This window comes from Hemiscyllium ocellatum, chromosome 20 (assembly GCF_020745735.1).
Source record: "Hemiscyllium ocellatum isolate sHemOce1 chromosome 20, sHemOce1.pat.X.cur, whole genome shotgun sequence".
Lineage (NCBI taxonomy): Eukaryota > Metazoa > Chordata > Chondrichthyes > Orectolobiformes > Hemiscylliidae > Hemiscyllium > Hemiscyllium ocellatum.
In genome coordinates this window covers 38988039-39008094 of record NC_083420.1, presented here as the reverse complement: position 1 = coordinate 39008094, position 20056 = coordinate 38988039, and the positions used below count along the sequence as shown (strand labels likewise).

Genomic DNA, 20056 nt, shown 5'->3' with positions numbered 1-20056 from the left:
CCCACATTCATGAACACCAACTAGCCATGAAATGACATGACCAGCTATCCTTAGTAGCCATACACTCAGATGACAAACAACATGAATTCGATTGGGACAACACCACTATTATAGGGCAAGCCAAACAGAGAACAGCCAGGGAACTCCTTGAGGCATGGCACTCATCCACAAATTCTATCAACAAACACATCGACCTAGACCCAATATACCGGCCACTGCAGCGGACAGCAACTGACAACCGGAAGCGGCAGAGACACACCACTATAAATGCCGGAGGAATCAGCACAGAAGCGCTTCACAGGAGGGTCCCAAGCACTGAGGATGTCACCTAGAAAGGGGACGAAACGTTTGCAACAAAAAGTACCAGCTTGGCGAACAGGACCACAACAACGAGCACCCGAGCTACAAATCTTCTCACAAACTTTGATGACTCACACTGCCTTCTCAAAAGGCAATAAATGCTGATAAAGTAAAGATGCTCATCTCTCATGAACAAAAGAAACAATCCATGCCGAGTAAGATGAAATTCTTTGGGAGGTCCAATTGTAGTCTTGTGTGTTAGAGAGGAATGAGATAAACAGAGACAATAAGTTGGAGAACATTCTAGGAATAGACTCGCTTCCTCTTTCGGGAGGAGAGTGGGTAAGTTGTACACTTGGGACTGGACATGACATTACTTTATTGCGCACCATGTGATTGCAGAATGAATGCAAAAATAATCCATTACTTCTAGGTATGATATAAACTGTTGTTAGTAACCATAACCATACAGATTGGCAGATTCTTCATTCCCAATTGATGGGGGTAGGAAGAATATTTATTGATTCCCCAAGGTGATGTGTCTAGCAATGGAAGTTTAGGACCACAATCTCCCTCTGAGATAGTTTTTATAAGTCTGGTACACGAACTAGCTTAGTCTGGTGTATAATAAGGCACTGTTAATTGACCAGGTCAGCCTGTCACCACTGGCTAGGAATCCTTCTACTTTGTTGCAGAAATCCTGTAAACCAAAGACAAAGTAAGTGAGCTTCAAACAGCATTGGCAAGTTTGCCAGCATCTGGTGATTCAGTTGTATTCACATTCTTGATGGTCATTGAGTCTGCATCTTTTACTGACCTATAAATGGGCAAGTGGGTTGCTCACCTATTTGGAGACAATGTGTTTCACATCTGACAAACAGAAAATTCATCAGGAATTTGATTTGGACACCCATGAACAAGAGGATACCCACAAGAATCAGCTTACTATTGTGACAAAGCTGCTTCTTTAACAAGGTTATGCCGTCCTTGGATTTTCTTTCTCAGAGAGGTCGTAAACAACACAGACTCTGAAAAGTCTGGGGCTAAAGGGTTTTAAGACCAATTTGATGATTGTTAACAGATACTGTCTCAGGCAGAAAGCTTTTAAATTTTAAAAGACAAACACTTGTACAATGAAAGGGGATTGGCCAGTTCTACCAGCTCTGATTTGGTTTGATGTTTAGAAGTAGTGGGAAAAAAAAGCTGCTGGACCAAAGAAGCAGGTCCAGGCTGGTACTCTCTCTCTCTAACTACTATCCTTTAAGATTTGGAGATGCCGGTGTTGGACCGGGGTGTACAAAGTTAAAAATCACACAACACCAGGTTAAGTGCTTCCAATTAAACCTGCTGGACAATAACCTGGTGTTGTGTGATTTTTAACTTTATCCTGTAAGAACCAGTGTTTAATTTTATCTTTTGTGCCAAGAGGTGTTTATGGGGATTGTAGCAAATATTTGGAACAGCATCATTAAGTTGGGATGATCTGTTGGCATTTTCGGACAGATTAGGTTATTCGGTATTCTGTACTCTTTTGTTCATGTTTTATTTGGTAATCTTGTAAGTAAATTTTGTTTTGTTTAAAACTAAGTGGTTTGACCAGCTGATTCTCCCCTGGAATATTCACACCACACCTGCTTAAAACAACTAGCAAAGTTAGGGTCTGGGCTACTTTCTTAATGTTTTGAGGGGGTCTGGCCTGGTCCTTAACACTATGAAGAAGAAAATCCATCCAATTGCCATGTAAATGATACAGTATACCGCACAATTTGTCATCGACCAATATATTCTTGTTTTGTTCCCAAATCCTTTGTAATGGTGGTGGGTTGCTTTTCAGACTGGAGACCTGTGACCATTGGTGTGCCACAAGGATCGCTGCTGGGTCCATTGCTTTTGCCATTTATATAAATTATTTAGATGTGAACACAGGAGGTATGATTAGTAATTTTGAAGACAATAGTGGACAACGGGATCTTGATCAGATGGACCAATGGGCTGTAGAATGGCACATGGAGTTTAATTTAGATAAATGTGAGGTGCTACATTTTGGAAAGGTAAATCAGAGCAGGACTTATTCCTTTCATGGTAAGGTCCTGGGGAGTGTTACTGAACAAAGAGACCTTGGAGTGCAAGTTCCTTCTAATTGGAGTCATAGGTCGACAGGATATTGAAGGCGGCATTTGGTACGCTTGCCTTTGTTGGTCAATGCATTGAGTATAGGAGTTGGGAGACCATGTTGGGGCTTTACAGGACAAAGATTAGGACGTTGCATGCAATTCTGGTCTCCCAGCTATAGGAAAGATGTTGTGAAACTTGAAAGGGTTTAGAAAAGATTGACAAGGATTTTGCCAGGGTTGGAGGGGTTGTGCTATAGGGAGAGGCTGATTAGGCTGGAAGTATTTGCCCTGGAGTATTGAGGTTTATAAAATCATGCTGGGCATGGACAGGGTGAATAGCCAAGGTCTTTTCCCCAGGGTGGAGGAATCCAAAACTAGAAGGCATAAGTTCAAGGTGATAGGGGAAACATTTAAAAGGGACTTAAGGGGCAACATTTTCACACAGGGTGATGCATGTATGGAACGAACTGCCAAATGAAGTGATGGAGGCTAGTACAATTACAACATTTTAAAAGGCGTCTGGATAGGTATGTGAATAGGAAGGGTTTAGAGGAGTATGGGCCAAATGCTGGTAAGTGGGACTAGATTAATTTAGGATATCTAGTCAGCATGGACAAGTTGGACTGAAGGGTCTGTTTCTGTGCTGTACATCTCTATGATTCTTTAATCTGTTATAACATCTGCATTTTTGTGGTCATCCTTGAACTTAACCTTCACTAATCTACCTCTTGTTCTAAAATTTTCAATGTCCACTCCATTTATTAAAACTAAAATGAAGTACATCATACTCTCGTGTTTACCTTTCTAATATTCCCTTTTATAATTTGCCTACATTGTTTGCAGACAAAAGAAGCTAAAATAAAGAACTGCAACCAATAATTAAAGATAGAAAACTAAATTGTTATATAAATGGATCTAATTATCGAAACAGTTTGAAAACTTCCAGTTTGTACAAATTAATAATATGGATAATTCATTAATTGTAGTGCATTAACTAGTGTTAATCTGAACACAGAGAGTATGATGTCAAAGTATGCACTCAGGCTATGCCTGGAAGCCCAATGATTTTATGTTACTGCTTTGCTGAGGTAAGCAATTTTCAGTGTACTAGAATAATTCGACAAGTGACGAATGTCCAATTTGTTGATGCTGACATTTTCACTGCTCAGCAATTCTCTTTTTAATGACTACTTGGAACTTAAAATTGTACTCAGAATTAGGCTATTATGCTTATGATGGGCAAACTTTTTTTGATTTAATGACTTTTTTTTAAATTAAGGCCGCCTATGTAGAATATTTGAATGGACCTGGACTGTTTAACACAATGTTCTCAGAAGATCCTGAAGCACCAAAGCTTTTAATGTTACCTGGAGTGACCGAATTTTTGGACATATATCCCTTTACTAAGGTCGTTTATGCCTGAAGGATATCAATCTCCAATTAAGTTTGTTCCATCTTTATTTAATATTTACACTCGTGACTAATGAACTCAGATTTACAAAATCACACATGAGAATAATTGTAGGTCAGTAGCAAACTTCAATGCCCCAAACCAATGCAAAGAACTAACCTTGAGCCCAATCCATATCCATAAGATGTGACGGAACCTTCTTGACAATCGTGCTAATAGAATCATACTACTAGCATTTTGCCTACATTGTTTTAATCAATTTGTTTCAACATGCTTTGAAACACTTCTAGCATAGGTGGAATTTCAACTTGGACCTTCTGTTAGAGGCAAAAGCACTACCACTGTACCACAAGAGCCTTCCTATGTTTTCTTTTAAGAACCCACCATTAAATCACCCAGTCACCTAATTAACAAACAACACATGAGACTGTGTAACAAAAACAAATATCAAAATGGTGGGACAATCAAGGGAGGGAATTTAATCAAAATAGTGTTGGAGTGTGAGCTCCCTGCAGTTACCATCTCTTTCAAAGAGCCTTAAGGATACTAGTGAACACTGGATCCTTCCTCTCAAGAATACCCAGGCTTGGAGGTTGCCACAGGAGAGATGCAGGTAATCAGGAATTAATATACCCCTCCACAGCCCACTGCCTCAACCTATAAATAGCTACTTTAATCAGGCCTATGAGGAGGTCCTCTGACCTGTCCACTTGTCTCTACATTTCTCTGTGTTTTATACTTGCCCTGATTCATATGACTTGGCTGTTGATTTCATTAATTAGCTGGCCCACTGTGGCAGTCTCCATTGGTAATTTGTCTAATATTGGAAAGGAATGAACTGAAATAATATAAATCCCTCAATCAATGCTGGAAAAGTGAATTATCTGGTTGTTTACATCGTTTGAGAGAACTTGCTGTCCACTAATTGACTGCTACATTATAACAGTGACAACACTTCAAAAATATTTCTTTAGAAGTAAAGTTATTTGATATGCCTGGAATTGTGAAATTGTCTTTTTTTTTAGCTTCCTTTTGAACAGTAGAAACTTACAAATATCTCTTTTAAACTTCAATTTTAGAGCAGATAAAGTAATTTAGCTTGGGAAGAGCCAGGCTTTACAAAATAGGAAAATACGACTTGCGCTAATCATTCTGTTCTGGCTGATCTCAGCTGGAGTTCTGTCTGCACCCTGAGTTGAGAATCAGTCAGGGTTTATGCTCTTAATCATTATCCTGGGATCTTCGTTAGAAGTGGGTGTGTACATGTGGATGCCAGATTGAGACCAGATCAGATTCAGCTGTAATTCCCTAGTGACGGAGAAATCTGCAAACATTTACAGTCTAGACGCACACAAAAAAGGTTAAATTTAAAGGCCACAATTGTGACTTGACCATTCCCTTTAAAGTTAGAGCCACAACAGAACTAAATGCTCTGCAAAATGTTTACTGTCTGCCGTTGATGATCCCACCTCCAAGACATCTGTTAACTTATCAGGAACAATGGAACTGCTAGGTCTGAAGCAGACGCCAGAATACTAGTGAGCAGGCTGAGATCATTGGGGCCAGTCAAATAGGCTTTTGTAAAGGGCAGAAGGACTCATAATGAAGGGTGCGAGAGTGATCTTTGCTTCTGGACCCCTCCAGGGCACTGGATTCCTGATAAGGATTGTTCCACCCTGAGACTGCAGTGATGACATGAAGGTATACCTGCAGGCTCCCAATGTTTATAGCTCATCCTTCCCAGCTACTAACGGTACAGCAGTAGTGGTGGGAATGAGGTCCTTACTTAAAGTAAGGATATCTTTTGGCCTCTGGGCACAAAACCTGACATTGACCTTCCTTGCCCAATCATAGTCAGAATGAGTTTGAAATTAAAGCAGCAGATTCTCTATGCCACACCCTAGATCTGATTATAAGGTTCACACATTATCCAGACCATTGCTGGAGGGAATTAGTTGTCATAGTGGAGTTAAATTCTGCTCAAAATGTGTAAGGTGGATAACAAATATACCCCAGAATGGGGACTTAAAAAACAAAATGTTGCTATACTACCTGAAGCAAATGATGAACTGACACTTGTTCAGTTACCCATTGTTTGTTGTGGCATTATGCATTTATTCATTCTGATGAAGAAGGAGGAAACTAGCCATTAATCTTCTTACTTAATGTTAAATGCATCATTACATATTTCTGCCTCCTCCATAACCAACACGTACATTCTTTTAAAAATCTTGCTTAATGAACTTTATTGCTTTTTTGAGGAGCTGGGAATGTGGTGTGTTACGAGTAAAAAATGAGGTCTGCAGATGCTGGAGATCAGAGCTGAAAATGTGTTGCTGGTCAAAGCACAGCAGGCCAGGCAGCATCTCAGGAATAGGGAATTCGACGTTTCGAGCATAAGCCCTTCATCAGGAATGAGAGAGAGTAGCCAAGCAGGCTAAGATAAAAGGTAGGGAGGAGGGACTAGGGGGAGGGGCGATGGAGGTGGGATAGGTGGAAGGAGGTTAAGGTGAGGGTGATAGGCCGGAGTGGGGTGGGGGCGGAGAGGTCAGGAAGGAGATTGCAGGTTAGGAGGGCGGTGCTGAGTTGAGGGAACCGACTGAGACAAGGTGGGGGGAGGGGAAATGAGGAAACTGGAGAAATCTGAATTCATACCTTGTGGTTGGAGGGTTCCCAGGCGGAAGATGAGGCGCTCCTCCTCCAGCCGTCGTGTTGTTATGTTCTGCCGGTGGAGGAGTCCAAGGACCTGCATGTCCTCGGTGGAGTGGGAGGGAGAGTTAAAGTGTTGAGCCACGGGGTGGTTGGGTTGGTTGGTCCGGGCGGCCCAGAGGTGTTCTCTGAAGCGTTCCGCAAGTAAGCGGCCTGTCTCCCCAATATAGAGGAGGCCACATCGGGTGCAGCGGATGCAATAGATGATGTGTGTGGAGGTACAGGTGAACTTGTGGCGGATATGGAAGGATCCCTTGGGGCCTTGGAGGGAAGTGAGTGTGGAGGTGTGGGCGCAAGTTTTACATTTCCTGCGGTCGCAGGGGAAAGTGCCGGGGGTGGAGGTTGGGTTGGTGGGGGGTGTGGAGTCACGAAGGGAGTGGTCCTTGCGGAACGCTGATAGGGGAGGGGAGGGAAATATATCCTTGGTGGTGGGGTCCGTTTGGAGGTGGCGGAAATGACGGCGGATGATATGTTGTATGCGGAGGTTGGTGGGGTGGTAGGTGAGAACCAGTGGGGTTCTGTCTTGGTGGCGGTTGGAGGAGCGGGGCTCAAGGGCGGAGGAGCGGGAAGTGGAGGAGATGCGGTGGAGGGCATCGTCGATCACGTCTGGGGGAAATCTGCAGTCCTTGAAGAAGGAGGCCATCTGGGCTGTGCGGTGTTGGAACTGGTCCTCCTGGGAGCAGATGCGGCGGAGACGAAGGAATTGGGAATATGGGATGGAGTTTTTGCAGGGGGCAGGGTGGGAGGAGGTGTAGTCCAGGTAGCTGTGGGAGTCAGTCGGTTTATAGTAGATGTCTGTGTTGAATCGGTCGCCCGAGATAGAGATGAAAAGGTCTAGGAAGGGGAGGGAGGAGTCTGAGACAGTCTAGGTGAATTTAAGGTCGGGATGGATCCAGGTGAATTTAAGGTCGCAGACAAGGGAGGCGCGGTGGTAGTTTGGCGCACTGACCTTTATACCGCTGAGGCCAAACGCCAGCTCGCGGACGCCTCCTCTTATCGCCCCCTTGACCACGACCCCACCTCCCACCACCAAACCATCATCTCCCAGACCATCCAGGACCTCATCACCTCAGGGGATCTCCCATCCACCGCCTCCAACCTCATAGTCCCACAACCCCGCACCGCCGGTTCTACCTCCTGCCCAAAATCCACAAACCTGCCTGCCCCGGCCGACCCATTGTCTCAGCCTGCTCCTGCCCCACCGAACTCATCTCCCAATACCTCGACACGGTCCTGTCCCCTTTAGTCCAAGAACTCCCCACCTACGTTCGGGACACCACCCACGCCCTCCACCTCCTCCAGGATTTTCGCTTCCCCGGTCCCCAACGCCTTATTTTCACTATGGACATCCAGTCCCTGTACACCTCCATCCCCCATCACGAAGGACTCAAAGCCCTCCGCTTCTTCCTTTCCCGCCGCACCAACCAGTACCCTTCCACTGACACCCTCCTTCGACTGACTGAACTGGTCCTCACCCTGAATAACTTCTCTTTTCAATCCTCCCACTTCCTCCAAACTAAAGGAGTTGCCATGGGCACCCGCATGGGCCCCAGCTATGCCTGCCTCTTCGTAGGATATGTGGAACAGTCCATCTTCCGCAACTACACTGGCACCACCCCCCACCTTTTCCTCCGCTACATCGATGACTGTATCGGCGCTGCCTCGTGCTCCCGCGAGGAAGTTGAACAGTTCATCAACTTTACTAACACCTTCCATCCCGACCTTAAATTCACCTGGACTGTCTCAGACTCCTCCCTCCCCTTCCTAGACCTTTCCATCTCTATCTCGGGCGACCGACAACACAGACATCTACTATAAACCGACTGACTCCCACAGCTACCTGGACTACACCTCCTCCCACCCTGCCCCCTGCAAAAACTCCATCCCATATTCCCAATTCCTTCGTCTCCGCCACATCTGCTCCCAGGAGGACCAGTTCTAACACCGCATAGCCCAGATGGCCTCCTTCTTCAAGGACCGCAGATTCCCCCCAGGCGTGATCGACGATGCCCTCCACCGCATCTCCTCCACTTCCCGCTCCTCCGCCCTTGAGCCCCGCTCCTCCAACCGCCACCAAGACAGAACCCCACTGGTTCTCACCTACCACCCCACCAACCTCCGCATACAACGTATCATCCGCCGTCATTTCCGCCACCTCCAAACGGACCCCACCACCAAGGATATATTTCCCTCCCCTCCCCTATCAGCGTTCCGCAAGGACCACTCCCTTCGTGACTCCCTCGTCAGATCCACACCCCCCACCAACCCAACCTCCACCCCCGGCACTTTCCCCTGCGACCGCAGGAAATGTAAAACTTGCGCCCACACCTCCACACTCACTTCCCTCCAAGGCCCCAAGGGATCCTTCCATATCCGCCACAAGTTCACCTGTACCTCCACACACATCATCTATTGCATCCGCTGCACCCGATGTGGCCTCCTCTATATTGGGGAGACAGGCCGCTTACTTGCGGAACGCTTCAGAGAACACCTCTGGGCCGCCCGGACCAACCAACCCAACCACCCCGTGGCTCAACACTTTAACTCTCCCTCCCACTCCACCAAGAACATGCAGGTCCTTGGGCTCCTCCACCGGCAGAACATAACAACACGACGGCTGGAGGAGGAGCGCCTCATCTTCCACCTGGGAACCCTCCAACCACAAGTTATGAATTCAGATTTCTCCAGTTTCCTCATTTCCCCTCCCCCCACCTTGTCTCAGTCGGTTCCCTCAACTCAGCACCGCCCTCCTAACCTGCAATCTCCTTCCTGACCTCTCCGCCCCCACCCCACTCCGGCCTATCACCCTCACCTTGACCTCCTTCCACCTATCCCACCTCCATCGCCCCTCCCCCTAGTCCCTCCTCCCTACCTTTTATCTTAGCCTGCTTGGCTACTCTCTCTCATTCCTGATGAAGGGCTTATGCTCGAAACGTCGAATTCCCTATTCCTGAGATGCTGCCTGGCCTGCTGTGCTTTGACCAGCAACACATTTTCAGCAATGTGGTGTGTTACACATTGCTCAGTGTATACATTGCTGTGGCAACACGTATTTGTCCATGCATATTTTAGTCTGGAGTTATGGATAGTGATTGTAGAGGGCATCAACTTTATTTCAGTCACATGGGGAAACAGGAATCTCTCTCATTTATTGCCAGCCATTGGTGTGTTAAAATGAATTGCAGGTTGCGAATCAGCCTGTTTGTTCGTAACATGGTCAGACTACCTTGGCTAAGAGTCCATGCAGTGAGACTCGAGCCCAGAGTTTCTGGTTCAGAAGCCAGCATATTGCCAACTATGTCACAAGATTTACTCTTTCTGAGCAAACAATAATTCAAGAAAGAAATGAACTAATTGAACAGCCCTTTCAACAGGCACGGTAACAAAAACTACATATCCCCTTGTACACTTCTAAGTAGCAATAAACAAATGAGTTAATTAACAGCATCTGAAAGGGCATAGTGGAATTGGCAATCAAAACTTTAAAGCAAACCTGTCCAAATAAAATAACATTCCTGGGACTGATAATGCACTTCAGCCCCTGCTATACACATAGTTCATGGAAAGCCTTGATGACATTACATGCTCCTTCTTGAAGGACATCTAGATGCTGACATAATCACAGAAGGGACAGGCAGCTGCTCGGTGCCTCGACTTGTTAATAACCATGTTGGCCATGCCTAGGAGTAGGCAAACTAGGAACCCTGCTGGAAGGCTGCCCTCTTCAGCACTGGTTGTCCAAAGGTTATCTAGGAGCGTGGGACTGGTGTAAACAAATTTGGAGAGCAATCCTGTCAAATAGTAATACTGGAATGTCTTTCTTGATACTCCAAAGAACCAACTTAGCTAGTAGAGAGCCTTTTAAATGGGAACTGTAACAAAATCAAAAATTTAAATGAAACTTAACTAATGAATTAAAATTTGATATGGGGAAAGATGATGCAGTCAAGCCATTCTTTATACTCTTCAATTCATGAACACAAATTAATTAAGTAGGAGAAACCACTTTAAAGGGATTTTACAGACCTATAAAGGGAAACTGCAACTACATCAAAACTTCAGAATTAAAACTAAATATCAATTCCAAGATTGATACACTCCATGGCTACTTGGGCACAGATATAATCATATAGGGAAGTAAGGCATTCAGACTGAAACACTTCCTTTACAGTCTGTTCATGGCCACTTTGCCTGTACCTAGAATCCTCTGACCTGTCTGCTCCTCTCTGCAACAATGTGCCAAAGACTAGGGCCTGAGTTGCAAATAAAATTTCAGAAGAGCCCTGCTCATGTAATGAAATGGGGAAGTCTTTTTTATAATCTTTTAAGCAAACAATAGTGAATGAATTGAATTTGCTAGTTGACAGGCCTGTGAAGGGGAACTGCAACAAAGCAAATACAGTCATTGAGTCAACCAGACTCTGGTTCAACGAGACCACACCAAACACGTTCCCAAACTAAACTAGTCCCACCTGCCTGCATTTGGCCCAAACCTTTCTTCTTCATGAACTTGTCCAAATGTCTTTTAAATGTAACTGTACCTGCATCCACTACTTCCTCTGGCAGTTCATTTCACACATAAAGCACTCACTGTGTAAAAAAGTTGCCCCCATGTCCTTTTTAAATCTTTCTCCTGTTATCTTAAAAATATGCCCTCTAGTTTTGAACTCCCCCCATCATAAGGGAAAGACTCTTGTCATTCACCTTATCTATGCCCCTCATAATTTTCTAAATCTCCACATCAACCTTCTGCACTCCAGTGGGAAAAAAAGAAGAGTCCCTGAAAGAAACTTTTAAATGTAAAATTTGGTTTTGGGGCAGATGCACTCAAGTCTTCTTTTAATTTGTTTTTCTAATCAACATCTCTGTAGCAGGTGGAAATTTAACACGAGCCTCCTGGTCCAGAGGTAGGGGCACGACTACTGCACCACACAAGCCATTTAATTCTTTCTTTATATGTACCTCAAGTCATCTAATCAATCAATGGCCTTCACCTGTGTATTTTTAACCTGATAATAAAATTAATGGACCCTGCACAACAAAACCTGTTCCATGGAAATGCAAATACATGCTGTGTGATTACAGTAAAATGTGGTGGGGTAAAAATGAAAAGGAAAGGCAATGAGTTTATTTGTGGAAGTCATATTTTTGAGGATAAAATGTCATACGTCCTTCAAAGTATAAATGCGACAGCATCCTTGACAACATATCACATACAAGGCTGAATTCACCAACATTTGCCAGAAACTCTTCACACATGGGCTGAAAGGGTATGAAAAACGTCAGAAGGAACTGGAACATTTTTTGGAATGCCTCCGAGAAGCAATTGAAGAAAACCAGCAAAAAGGAGTAAAGGTCATCAAAGAATTTGAAGAGAAGAATAAAGAGGTAAGAACAAATTATAAGGAAAAAACAGAAAATTCCAAATCTATAGAGGTCAGTCATTATCTGTAAATAGAAGATAAACATGATTGATGTTTTTAAAGCAAAATTGATATGATAAAATCTACTATAAGCACATGACTGGAATAGGATATAAAACAAATGAGAGAAGTGAGGCATCATGGCTGTCATGTAAATGAGACCAGTTTTTCCATTTATTTATGTAGGCCATCTGGTGAACTTTCACAAATTTTATTTTCAACCACTTATCAAGTATTTAATTTATACAATCAATTTTCTGAAACGTTTTGGATTGGCAAACTCCTTTACTAAGTCAAGGCACCAGCCAGTATGATGCAGATCTATATTAACCAGGAAGATTCGAAGTTTCATCCAGCCCCGGCCTATGCTGAATATATAGCACTCAACTAGGACAGCACTTGGGGCATTAAATTGGTCTCTATACCAATTCCAATAGGGATCACTGGATAACAATCAGAAGTCCTGATTGATTTACTGCACCCAACTGCTAAACTACTGAGGCTAACGTAGTAACTAGACTGCAGTCTAAGCGGAGATCAGTTAAAGATATGAGAAACAAAACCTGCCAACTTTCTAGTTGCTGTACATTTTTAAACTGGATAGAGCTGTTGCCTGAAGGCCAATAGAGACAATATATTAAAATGGTCTTTGGTTTAACCAACTTTTAAGAGTCATAGAGTTGTACAGCATGGAAATCGACCCTTCAGTTCAATCAGTCCATTGTCAACCAAATATCCCAAATTAATCTGGTCCCATTTGCTGGCATTTGTCTCATATTCCTCTAAACTCTTCCTATTCATGTACCCATCCAGATGCCTTTTAAATGCTATAATTGTACCAGCCTCCATTACTTTCTCTGGCAGTTCATTCCAGACATGCACCGTCCACTGCATGGAAAAAGTTGCCCCTTAGGTCCCTTTTATATCTTTCCCCCTCACCCTAAACCTATGTCCACTAGTTTTGGACTCCCCCACCCTGGGAAATGACCTTGGCTATTCACCCTATCCATGCCCCTCATGATTTTATAAATCTCTATAAGGACACCCCTCAGTCTCCAACACTCCAGGCAAAATAGCCTCAGTCTATTCAGCCTCTCTTTATAACTCAAATCCTCCAACCCTGGTGAAACCCTTGTAAATCTTTTCTGAACCCTTTCAAGATTTACAACATCCTTCCTATAGCAGAGAGACAGAATTGAACACAGTATTGGCCCAGGAGAAAGTGAGGATTGCAGATGCTGGAGATCAGAGCTGAAAATGTGTTGCTGGAAAAGCGCAGCAGGTCAGGCAGCATCCAAGGAGCAGGAGAATCGACGTTTCGGGCATAAGCCCTTCTTCAACCAATGTCCTGTAAAGCCGCAATGCAACATTCCAAGTCCTATACTCAACACACTGACCAATCAAAGCAAGCTTGCCAAACGCCTTCTTCACTATCCTGTCTAACTGTGACTCCACTTTCAAGGAACTATGAACCTGCACTCCAAGGTCACTTTGTTCAGCAACATTCCCCAAGACTTAAGGTTGAGGGAAGACAATTTGCAAGCCTTTAGGATATTGAATGGCATAACTAAATTGAAATAAGTGAGTTTTCTGATTTAGATGACAAATGGATTTAGAGCTTCAGTCTTAATTGTATCACGCCACACAGCACATGAAGGAAGCAATCTCGTGAATGAATCAAAAAAGACCCATCTTGCAATCCTGAAAAAATTTCCTATCACTTAATGAATCTTTTCTTTTTATCAAGATCACCTTCCCAAGAGGGTTCCTAGAATCAAGGCACACAAAAGAAGCCCAATAAGCATATGTGCTTGCGTCGGCTTTTTTAATCAGTCATCATCTATTCTGCATTGATATTTGTATCAAGCGATAGGGTTACATAAATGTTATCCTTCACAGTTCTTTGTTGTAACAGCTGTCGATGTTTTCTAATCCAGTCTTTTTAGAGGTAGTATCACAAATCTCTGGAGCAAGCAGAACTTGAACCCAGGTTTTCTAGCTCAGAGGTAGGGACACTACCACTGTACAATTGAAGCACTTTTGCTGATTTTTTTTTTAAAAAAATTAACGTACTTTTCTCATCAACCTGTTCAGTTATGTTATTACATATCTCTGGAGCAGTTAGGACTTGAAGTCAAGCCTCCTAGTACCACTGTGCCACAAGAGGGCCCTTGTGCTGTCGTTTCTTTTTACAGTGACACAGTACAAAGACTCTATTGTGTATATACTTTGTTATTCAATTATTTTCACCACCAGGAAAGCACCCATGTAGCGAATTGAACATTAACAAATGAAGCTTGTTAAGGGCAATGCTATGTGGTTGAGCTGGTGTTGGACTGGGGTGGATAAAATTAAAAAATCACACAACACTAGGTTATAGTCCAACAGGTTTATTTGGAAGCACTAGTTTTTGGGACACTGCTCCTTCATCAGCTACCAGGTAGGACTTCACATTTTTGCTTTTCAAATAGTCATGGTAGTGTGGTTCATGGAGATTACAGAAGCAAGTTGCATGAATGTTTAAAAAAATCATGGGTGACTTTAATTTGCATGCAGCTGGGTAAACCTAATAAGCATGAATGCTATGGAGGATGAGTTTTTTGAGTGTGTTTGAGCTGGTTTTCTAGAATAGTATGTTGAAGAGTTAAACGAAGAACAGGTTATTTTAGATCCAGTATTATGTAATGAAAAAGGATTAATTAATGATCTTGTTGTAAAAGAACCTTCAGGGACGAGTGATCATAAAATTAGAGAATTTTGTATTTGTGTGGTCATTCAATTTGAAGCAAAGTATTAAATTTGAATGAAGGATTTTCTGAAGGTTTGAGGGGCAATTGAGATGTAGATTGGGAAAATACATCAAAAGGTATGATAGTATGTAGGCAATGGACAGTCTTTACATAATTATTACATAGTGTACAGTGACTTCACAATCCTTCATGGCGCAAAATGTCAGTGAACTGTGGCTAAGAAAGAAGTTGAGGATTATATAAAATGAAAAGAAAAAATGTATAAAGTTGCTAAAAATAGTAATAAATCTAAGAATTGGTGAATTCTGTAATGATAAGTGAGGAAGACCAAGAAACTAATAAGGAAAGGGAGAATATAATATGGATGTACACTAGCAAAAGATATATGGAAATATAGGTCCAAGGGTTGAGGGAGAATGAGGAATTGACGAAGGTTGGAAAGAAGGTTTGTCAGAGAATTTAGTGGAGCTGAAAGTTGATCAGTACCAGGGACTTGATATCCTACATCAGTGTTAAAAAGGAAAGGTATGGAAATAATGGATGCATTGGTGTTCATCTTCTGGAATTCTATAGATTTTGGATTAGTTTCTGCAGATAGGAAGGTAGTATTCATCACCCTACTAATTAAGAAGGGAGGGAGAGATAAAACGGTGAACTAAAAACCTGTCAATCTTGCATCAGAGGTGGGGAGAATGCTAGAATCTCTTATAAAAGATTTGATTCATCGATACTTTGATAACATTGATTTGATTGGGTACAGTCAGCATGCACTTCTGAATGGAAATTGGTTTTGACAAATCTGTTGTTAAAATGCTCTACAGAAGGTTAATTATATTAGCCAAGGGTAATGTATTGGCATGGATGAAGTATCAGCCAACAGGCAGAAAAGAGTGAGAAGAAACTTGTTACTCTCATTTTGGCAGGCTGTGACCAGAATGGCACTTTAAGGATTACCATGTGCTTTCAGATTTTCACTATGTATCATGATTTGGATCCAAGGAACAAATGCAATATTTACAATTTTGTCAGTGATGCAAAGCAAAGATTTGGACAGAGTGAGTGGGTGAGAACATGGTGGGTTGAATATAATATAGGAAATGTGAGGTTATCTGCTTTGGTAGGAGGAACAAATGTGCAGAGTATTTCTTAAATATTAGAGATTGGAAAGTATAGATGGACAAAGAGACGTAAGTGTCCTCATCACTAAGTAACTCAAGTCTAACATGAAAGTGAAGCAGACAATTATAAAGACCAATGATGTATAGATTTTTATTGCAAGAGAATTTGAGTATAGAAGTAGCAAAGTCTACCTTCAGTTGTAAAGAAGTTTGGTTAGACCATACCTGGAGAACTGTGTGCAGCTTTGACTTAGGAAAGATATTATTTTCAAAGAGGAATGCAACAAAGGTTTGCCAGGCATGTTGCCAGAATGGCAGAACTGTCAGAAGACCGGGGAAGCTGGGCTTGTATCTCCAGAATTTCAAAGAATGAGAGATTATTTTAGTGAAACCTACAAAATACCTAAAGGGATAGACAACTTCAGAGGGATCATTCACAAGTTGGTCAAATGGGCAGAAACCTAGCAGATGCAGAGAAATAAGAGGAGATGCATTTGTTCAGTACAGGCTCAGTGGTACAACTTTGAAGGGAGTACAGGAGCAGAGGGACCGCGAGGTTCATGTGCATGATTCTCTGAAGATGGTCAGGCAAGTTGAAGCAATGGTTAATACAGCTTGAAGGATGTAGAGGCAATAAATTGAGTATAAAAGCAAAGACATTATGCTACACCTCTACAGATCTTTGGTCAGATCACATTTTGCGTATTATGTTAAGCTCTGGGCACCTTTATTAAGGAAGGATGTTAATATTCTGGAGAGAATTCAAAAGAGATATTCTAGAATGGTACCAGGAATCAGGGATTTTAGATACAAGGAAAGATTGGAGAAATTGGTTTTATTCTTCTTGGAGCAGAGAAGATTAGGAGGTCACCTGCCTTAGGTATTCAAAATTATGAATAATTTTGATAGGGTAAAGAAGGACATTCTGTTTCCTTGGGTTGGTATGACATTAACTAGGGGTTACAGTTTCAAGATTGTTAGCAAGAGAGCTAGAACTGAGATGAGTAGAAACTCCTTTACTCAGAATTTGGAATGTGCTGCTTGAGAAAGAGGTGGAGGTTGATTCCATAGGAGGTTTCAAAAGAGAGCTGGGTATATATTGAAAGTGCTGAGGTTCGAGGGGTTTCGAGATAGGGCTGGAGAATGGGACTAGCTGGGTAGCTGTTTTAGGAGCCAGTACAGATATGATGAGTCAAATGGCCTCCTTCTGTACTGTAAAATCCTATGATTCTATGTTCTGTACACACAAAGCAGGACAAATTCAACCCAGTTATTCCACTCTTAGTCATCAATAGAGTGAGAGAAGGTGTCATCAGTAGTGCTTTCAAGTGGCACTTGCAAAGCCTGCTTACTGATGCCCAGTTTGGTTCCACTAGGGCCACTCAGCTATTTAGGAGAAAGTAAGGACTGCAGATGCTGGAGATCAGAGCTGAAAATGCTGCAGGAGGTAGAAACGGGCGGTGCAGGGTTGTGGGACAATGAGGTTGGAGGCGGTGAATGGGAGATCCCCTGAGGAGATGAGGTTATGGATGGTCTGGGAGATGATGGTTTGGTGGTGGGAGGTGGTGTCATGGTCAAGAGGGCAGTAGGAGGAGGTGTCTGTGAGCTGGCGTTTAGCCTCAGCGGTGTAAAGATTGGTGCGCCAAACTACCACCGCACCTCCCTTGTCTGCCGGTTTAATAGTGAGCTACTGCGTGTTCAGGATAGATTCCTGAAGAAGGGCTCATGCCCGAAACGTCGATTCTCCTGCCCCTTGGATGCTGCCTGACCTGCTGCGCTTTTCCAGCAACACATTTCCACTCAGCTATTTACCTCATTACAACCTTGATCCAAACATGGACAAAAGATCTGAATTTCAGAGATGACGTGAGAATGATGTTGAACTTGAGAGATGAGGTTGAACTTGCAACATGGGTTGGTACCTGAGATTTCGATGTTATGGCCATTTCAGAGACATAGGTAGAGCAGGTACAGGAATGGTTGTTGCAGGTTCCAGGACAGAGAAGATGACTGGGGAGGGGGTAGTGGGGGAGGGGATTGAGGTTGGGGGTGGGGAAATGTTAATCAAGGACAGTATTACGCTAGCAGAAAGGACGTTTGAGGACTTGTCTACTGAGTAAGTATGAGCTGAGGTTAGAATCTGGAAAAGGAGAGGTCACCCTGTTGGGAGTTTTTTTATAGGCCTCCAAATAGTTCCAGAGATGTAGAGAAAAGGATAGCAAAGATGATTCTTGATAGGAGTGAGAGTGACAGGGTAGTTGTTATGGGGACTTTAACTTTCCAAATATTGACTGGGAATACTATAATTCAAGTAGTGAGTTTTGAGAAGATTTGTAGCTCAGGTTGAGGTTCTGGATGTAGGTTTGCTCCAGCTCAGCGAGCAAACCTACATCCATAATTCAAGTATTTTAGATGGGTCAATTTTAGCCAATGTGTGCAAGAGAGTTTCCTGACACAATATGTAGACAGGCCAAAAAGGGCAGGGCCACATTAGATTTGGTACTAGGTAATGAAACTTGCCAAGTGTTAGATTTGGAGGTAGGTGACCACTTTGGCAGTAGTGACCACAATTCGGTTATGTTGACTTTAGTGATGGAAAGGGATAAGTATATACCCCAGGGCAAGAGTTATAGCTGTGGGAAAGGCAATTATGATGTGATTAGGCAAGATTTAGGATTTATAGGATGGGGAAGGAAACTGCAGAGGATGGGCACAATTGAAATGTGGAGCTTTTTCGAGGAACAGCTACTGCGTGTCCTTGATAAGTATGTACCTGTTGGGCAGGGAGGAATTTGTCTATCAAGGGAGCCGTAGTTTACTAAAGACATTGAAGCTCTTGTCAAGAGGAAGAAGAAGGCTTATGTTAGGATGAGACGTGAAGGCTCAGTTAGGGTGCTTGAGAGTTACAAGTTAGCCAGGAAAGATCTAAAGAGAGAACTTAGAAGAGCCAGGAGGGGACATGAGAAGTTGTTGGTGGATAGGATCAAGGAAAACCCTCAGGCTTTCTGTAGGTATATCAGGAATAAAAGAATGACTAAAGTAAGATTAAGGATAATAGTGGGAAGTTGTGCTTGGAGTCAGAGGAGATTGGAGAAGTGCTAAATGAATATTTTTCGTCAGTATTCACACTGGAAAAAGACATTGTTGTCGAGGAGAATACTGAGATACCAGCTACTAAACTGGATGGGATTGAGGTTCACAAGGCAGAGATGTTAGCAGTTCTGGAAGGTGTGAAAATAAATACATCCTTGGGCCGGATGGGATTTATCCTAGGATTCTCTGGGAAGCCAGGGAGGAGATTGCAGAGCCTTTGGCTTTGATCTTTATGTTGTCATTGTCTACAAGATAAGTGCCACAAGGCTGGAAGATAGCAAATGTTTTCCCTTGTTCAAGAAAGGGAGTAGAGACAACCCTGGTAATTATAGACCAGTGAGTCTTCCTTTGGTTGTGGGTAATGTGTTGGAAAAGGTTATGAGAGATAGGATTTATAATTATCTGGAAAGAAATAAGTTGATTAGGGATAGTCAACACGGTTTTGTGAAGGGTAGATCATGCCTCACAAACCTTATTGACTTCTTTGAGAAGATGACCAGACAGGTGGATGAGTGTAAAACAGTTGATGTGGTGTATATGGATTTGAGTAAGGCATTTGATAAGGTTCCCCAAGATACGTTATTGCACAAAACGCAGAGGCATGGGATTGAGGGTGATTTATCGGTTTGGATCAGAAATTGGCTAGCTGGAAGAAGGCAGAGGGTAGTTGTTGATGGGAAATGTTTACTCTGGAGTTCAGTTACTAGTGGTGTACCACAAGGATTGTTTTTGGGGCCACTGCTGTTTGTCATTTTTATAAATGATCTGGATGAGGGCATAGAAGGATGGGTTAGTAAATTTGCAGATGACACTAAGGTCGGTAGAATTGTGGATAGTGCTGAAGGATATTGGAGGTTACAGAGGGACATAGATAAGCTGCAGAGCTGGGCTGAGATGTGGCAAATGGAGTTTAATGTGGAAAAGTGTGAGGTGATTCACTTTGAAAGGAGTAACAGGAATGCAGACTACTCGGCTAATGATAGGATTCTTGGTAGTGTCGATGAGCAGAGAGATCTCGGTGTCCATGTACATAGATCCCTGAAAGTTGCCACTCAGGTTGATAGGGACATTAAGAAGGCAGACGGTGTGTTAGCTTTTATTATAGAGGGATTGAGTTTCGGAACAATCAGGTCATGGT

General features: G+C 42.9%; 1 protein-coding gene across 1 annotated transcript in view; it reads left to right on the top strand.

Annotated features, from left to right (window-relative positions):
• drc3 (dynein regulatory complex subunit 3) overlaps positions 1-20056 on the top strand; it is a 59182-nt gene that overhangs the window by 20854 nt on the left and 18272 nt on the right. The window contains exons 7-8 of the mRNA XM_060840291.1: positions 3694-3806; positions 11748-11922. Of these exons, the coding sequence (XP_060696274.1) occupies positions 3694-3806; positions 11748-11922 (288 nt within the window). The remainder of the gene's footprint in view (positions 1-3693; positions 3807-11747; positions 11923-20056) is intronic.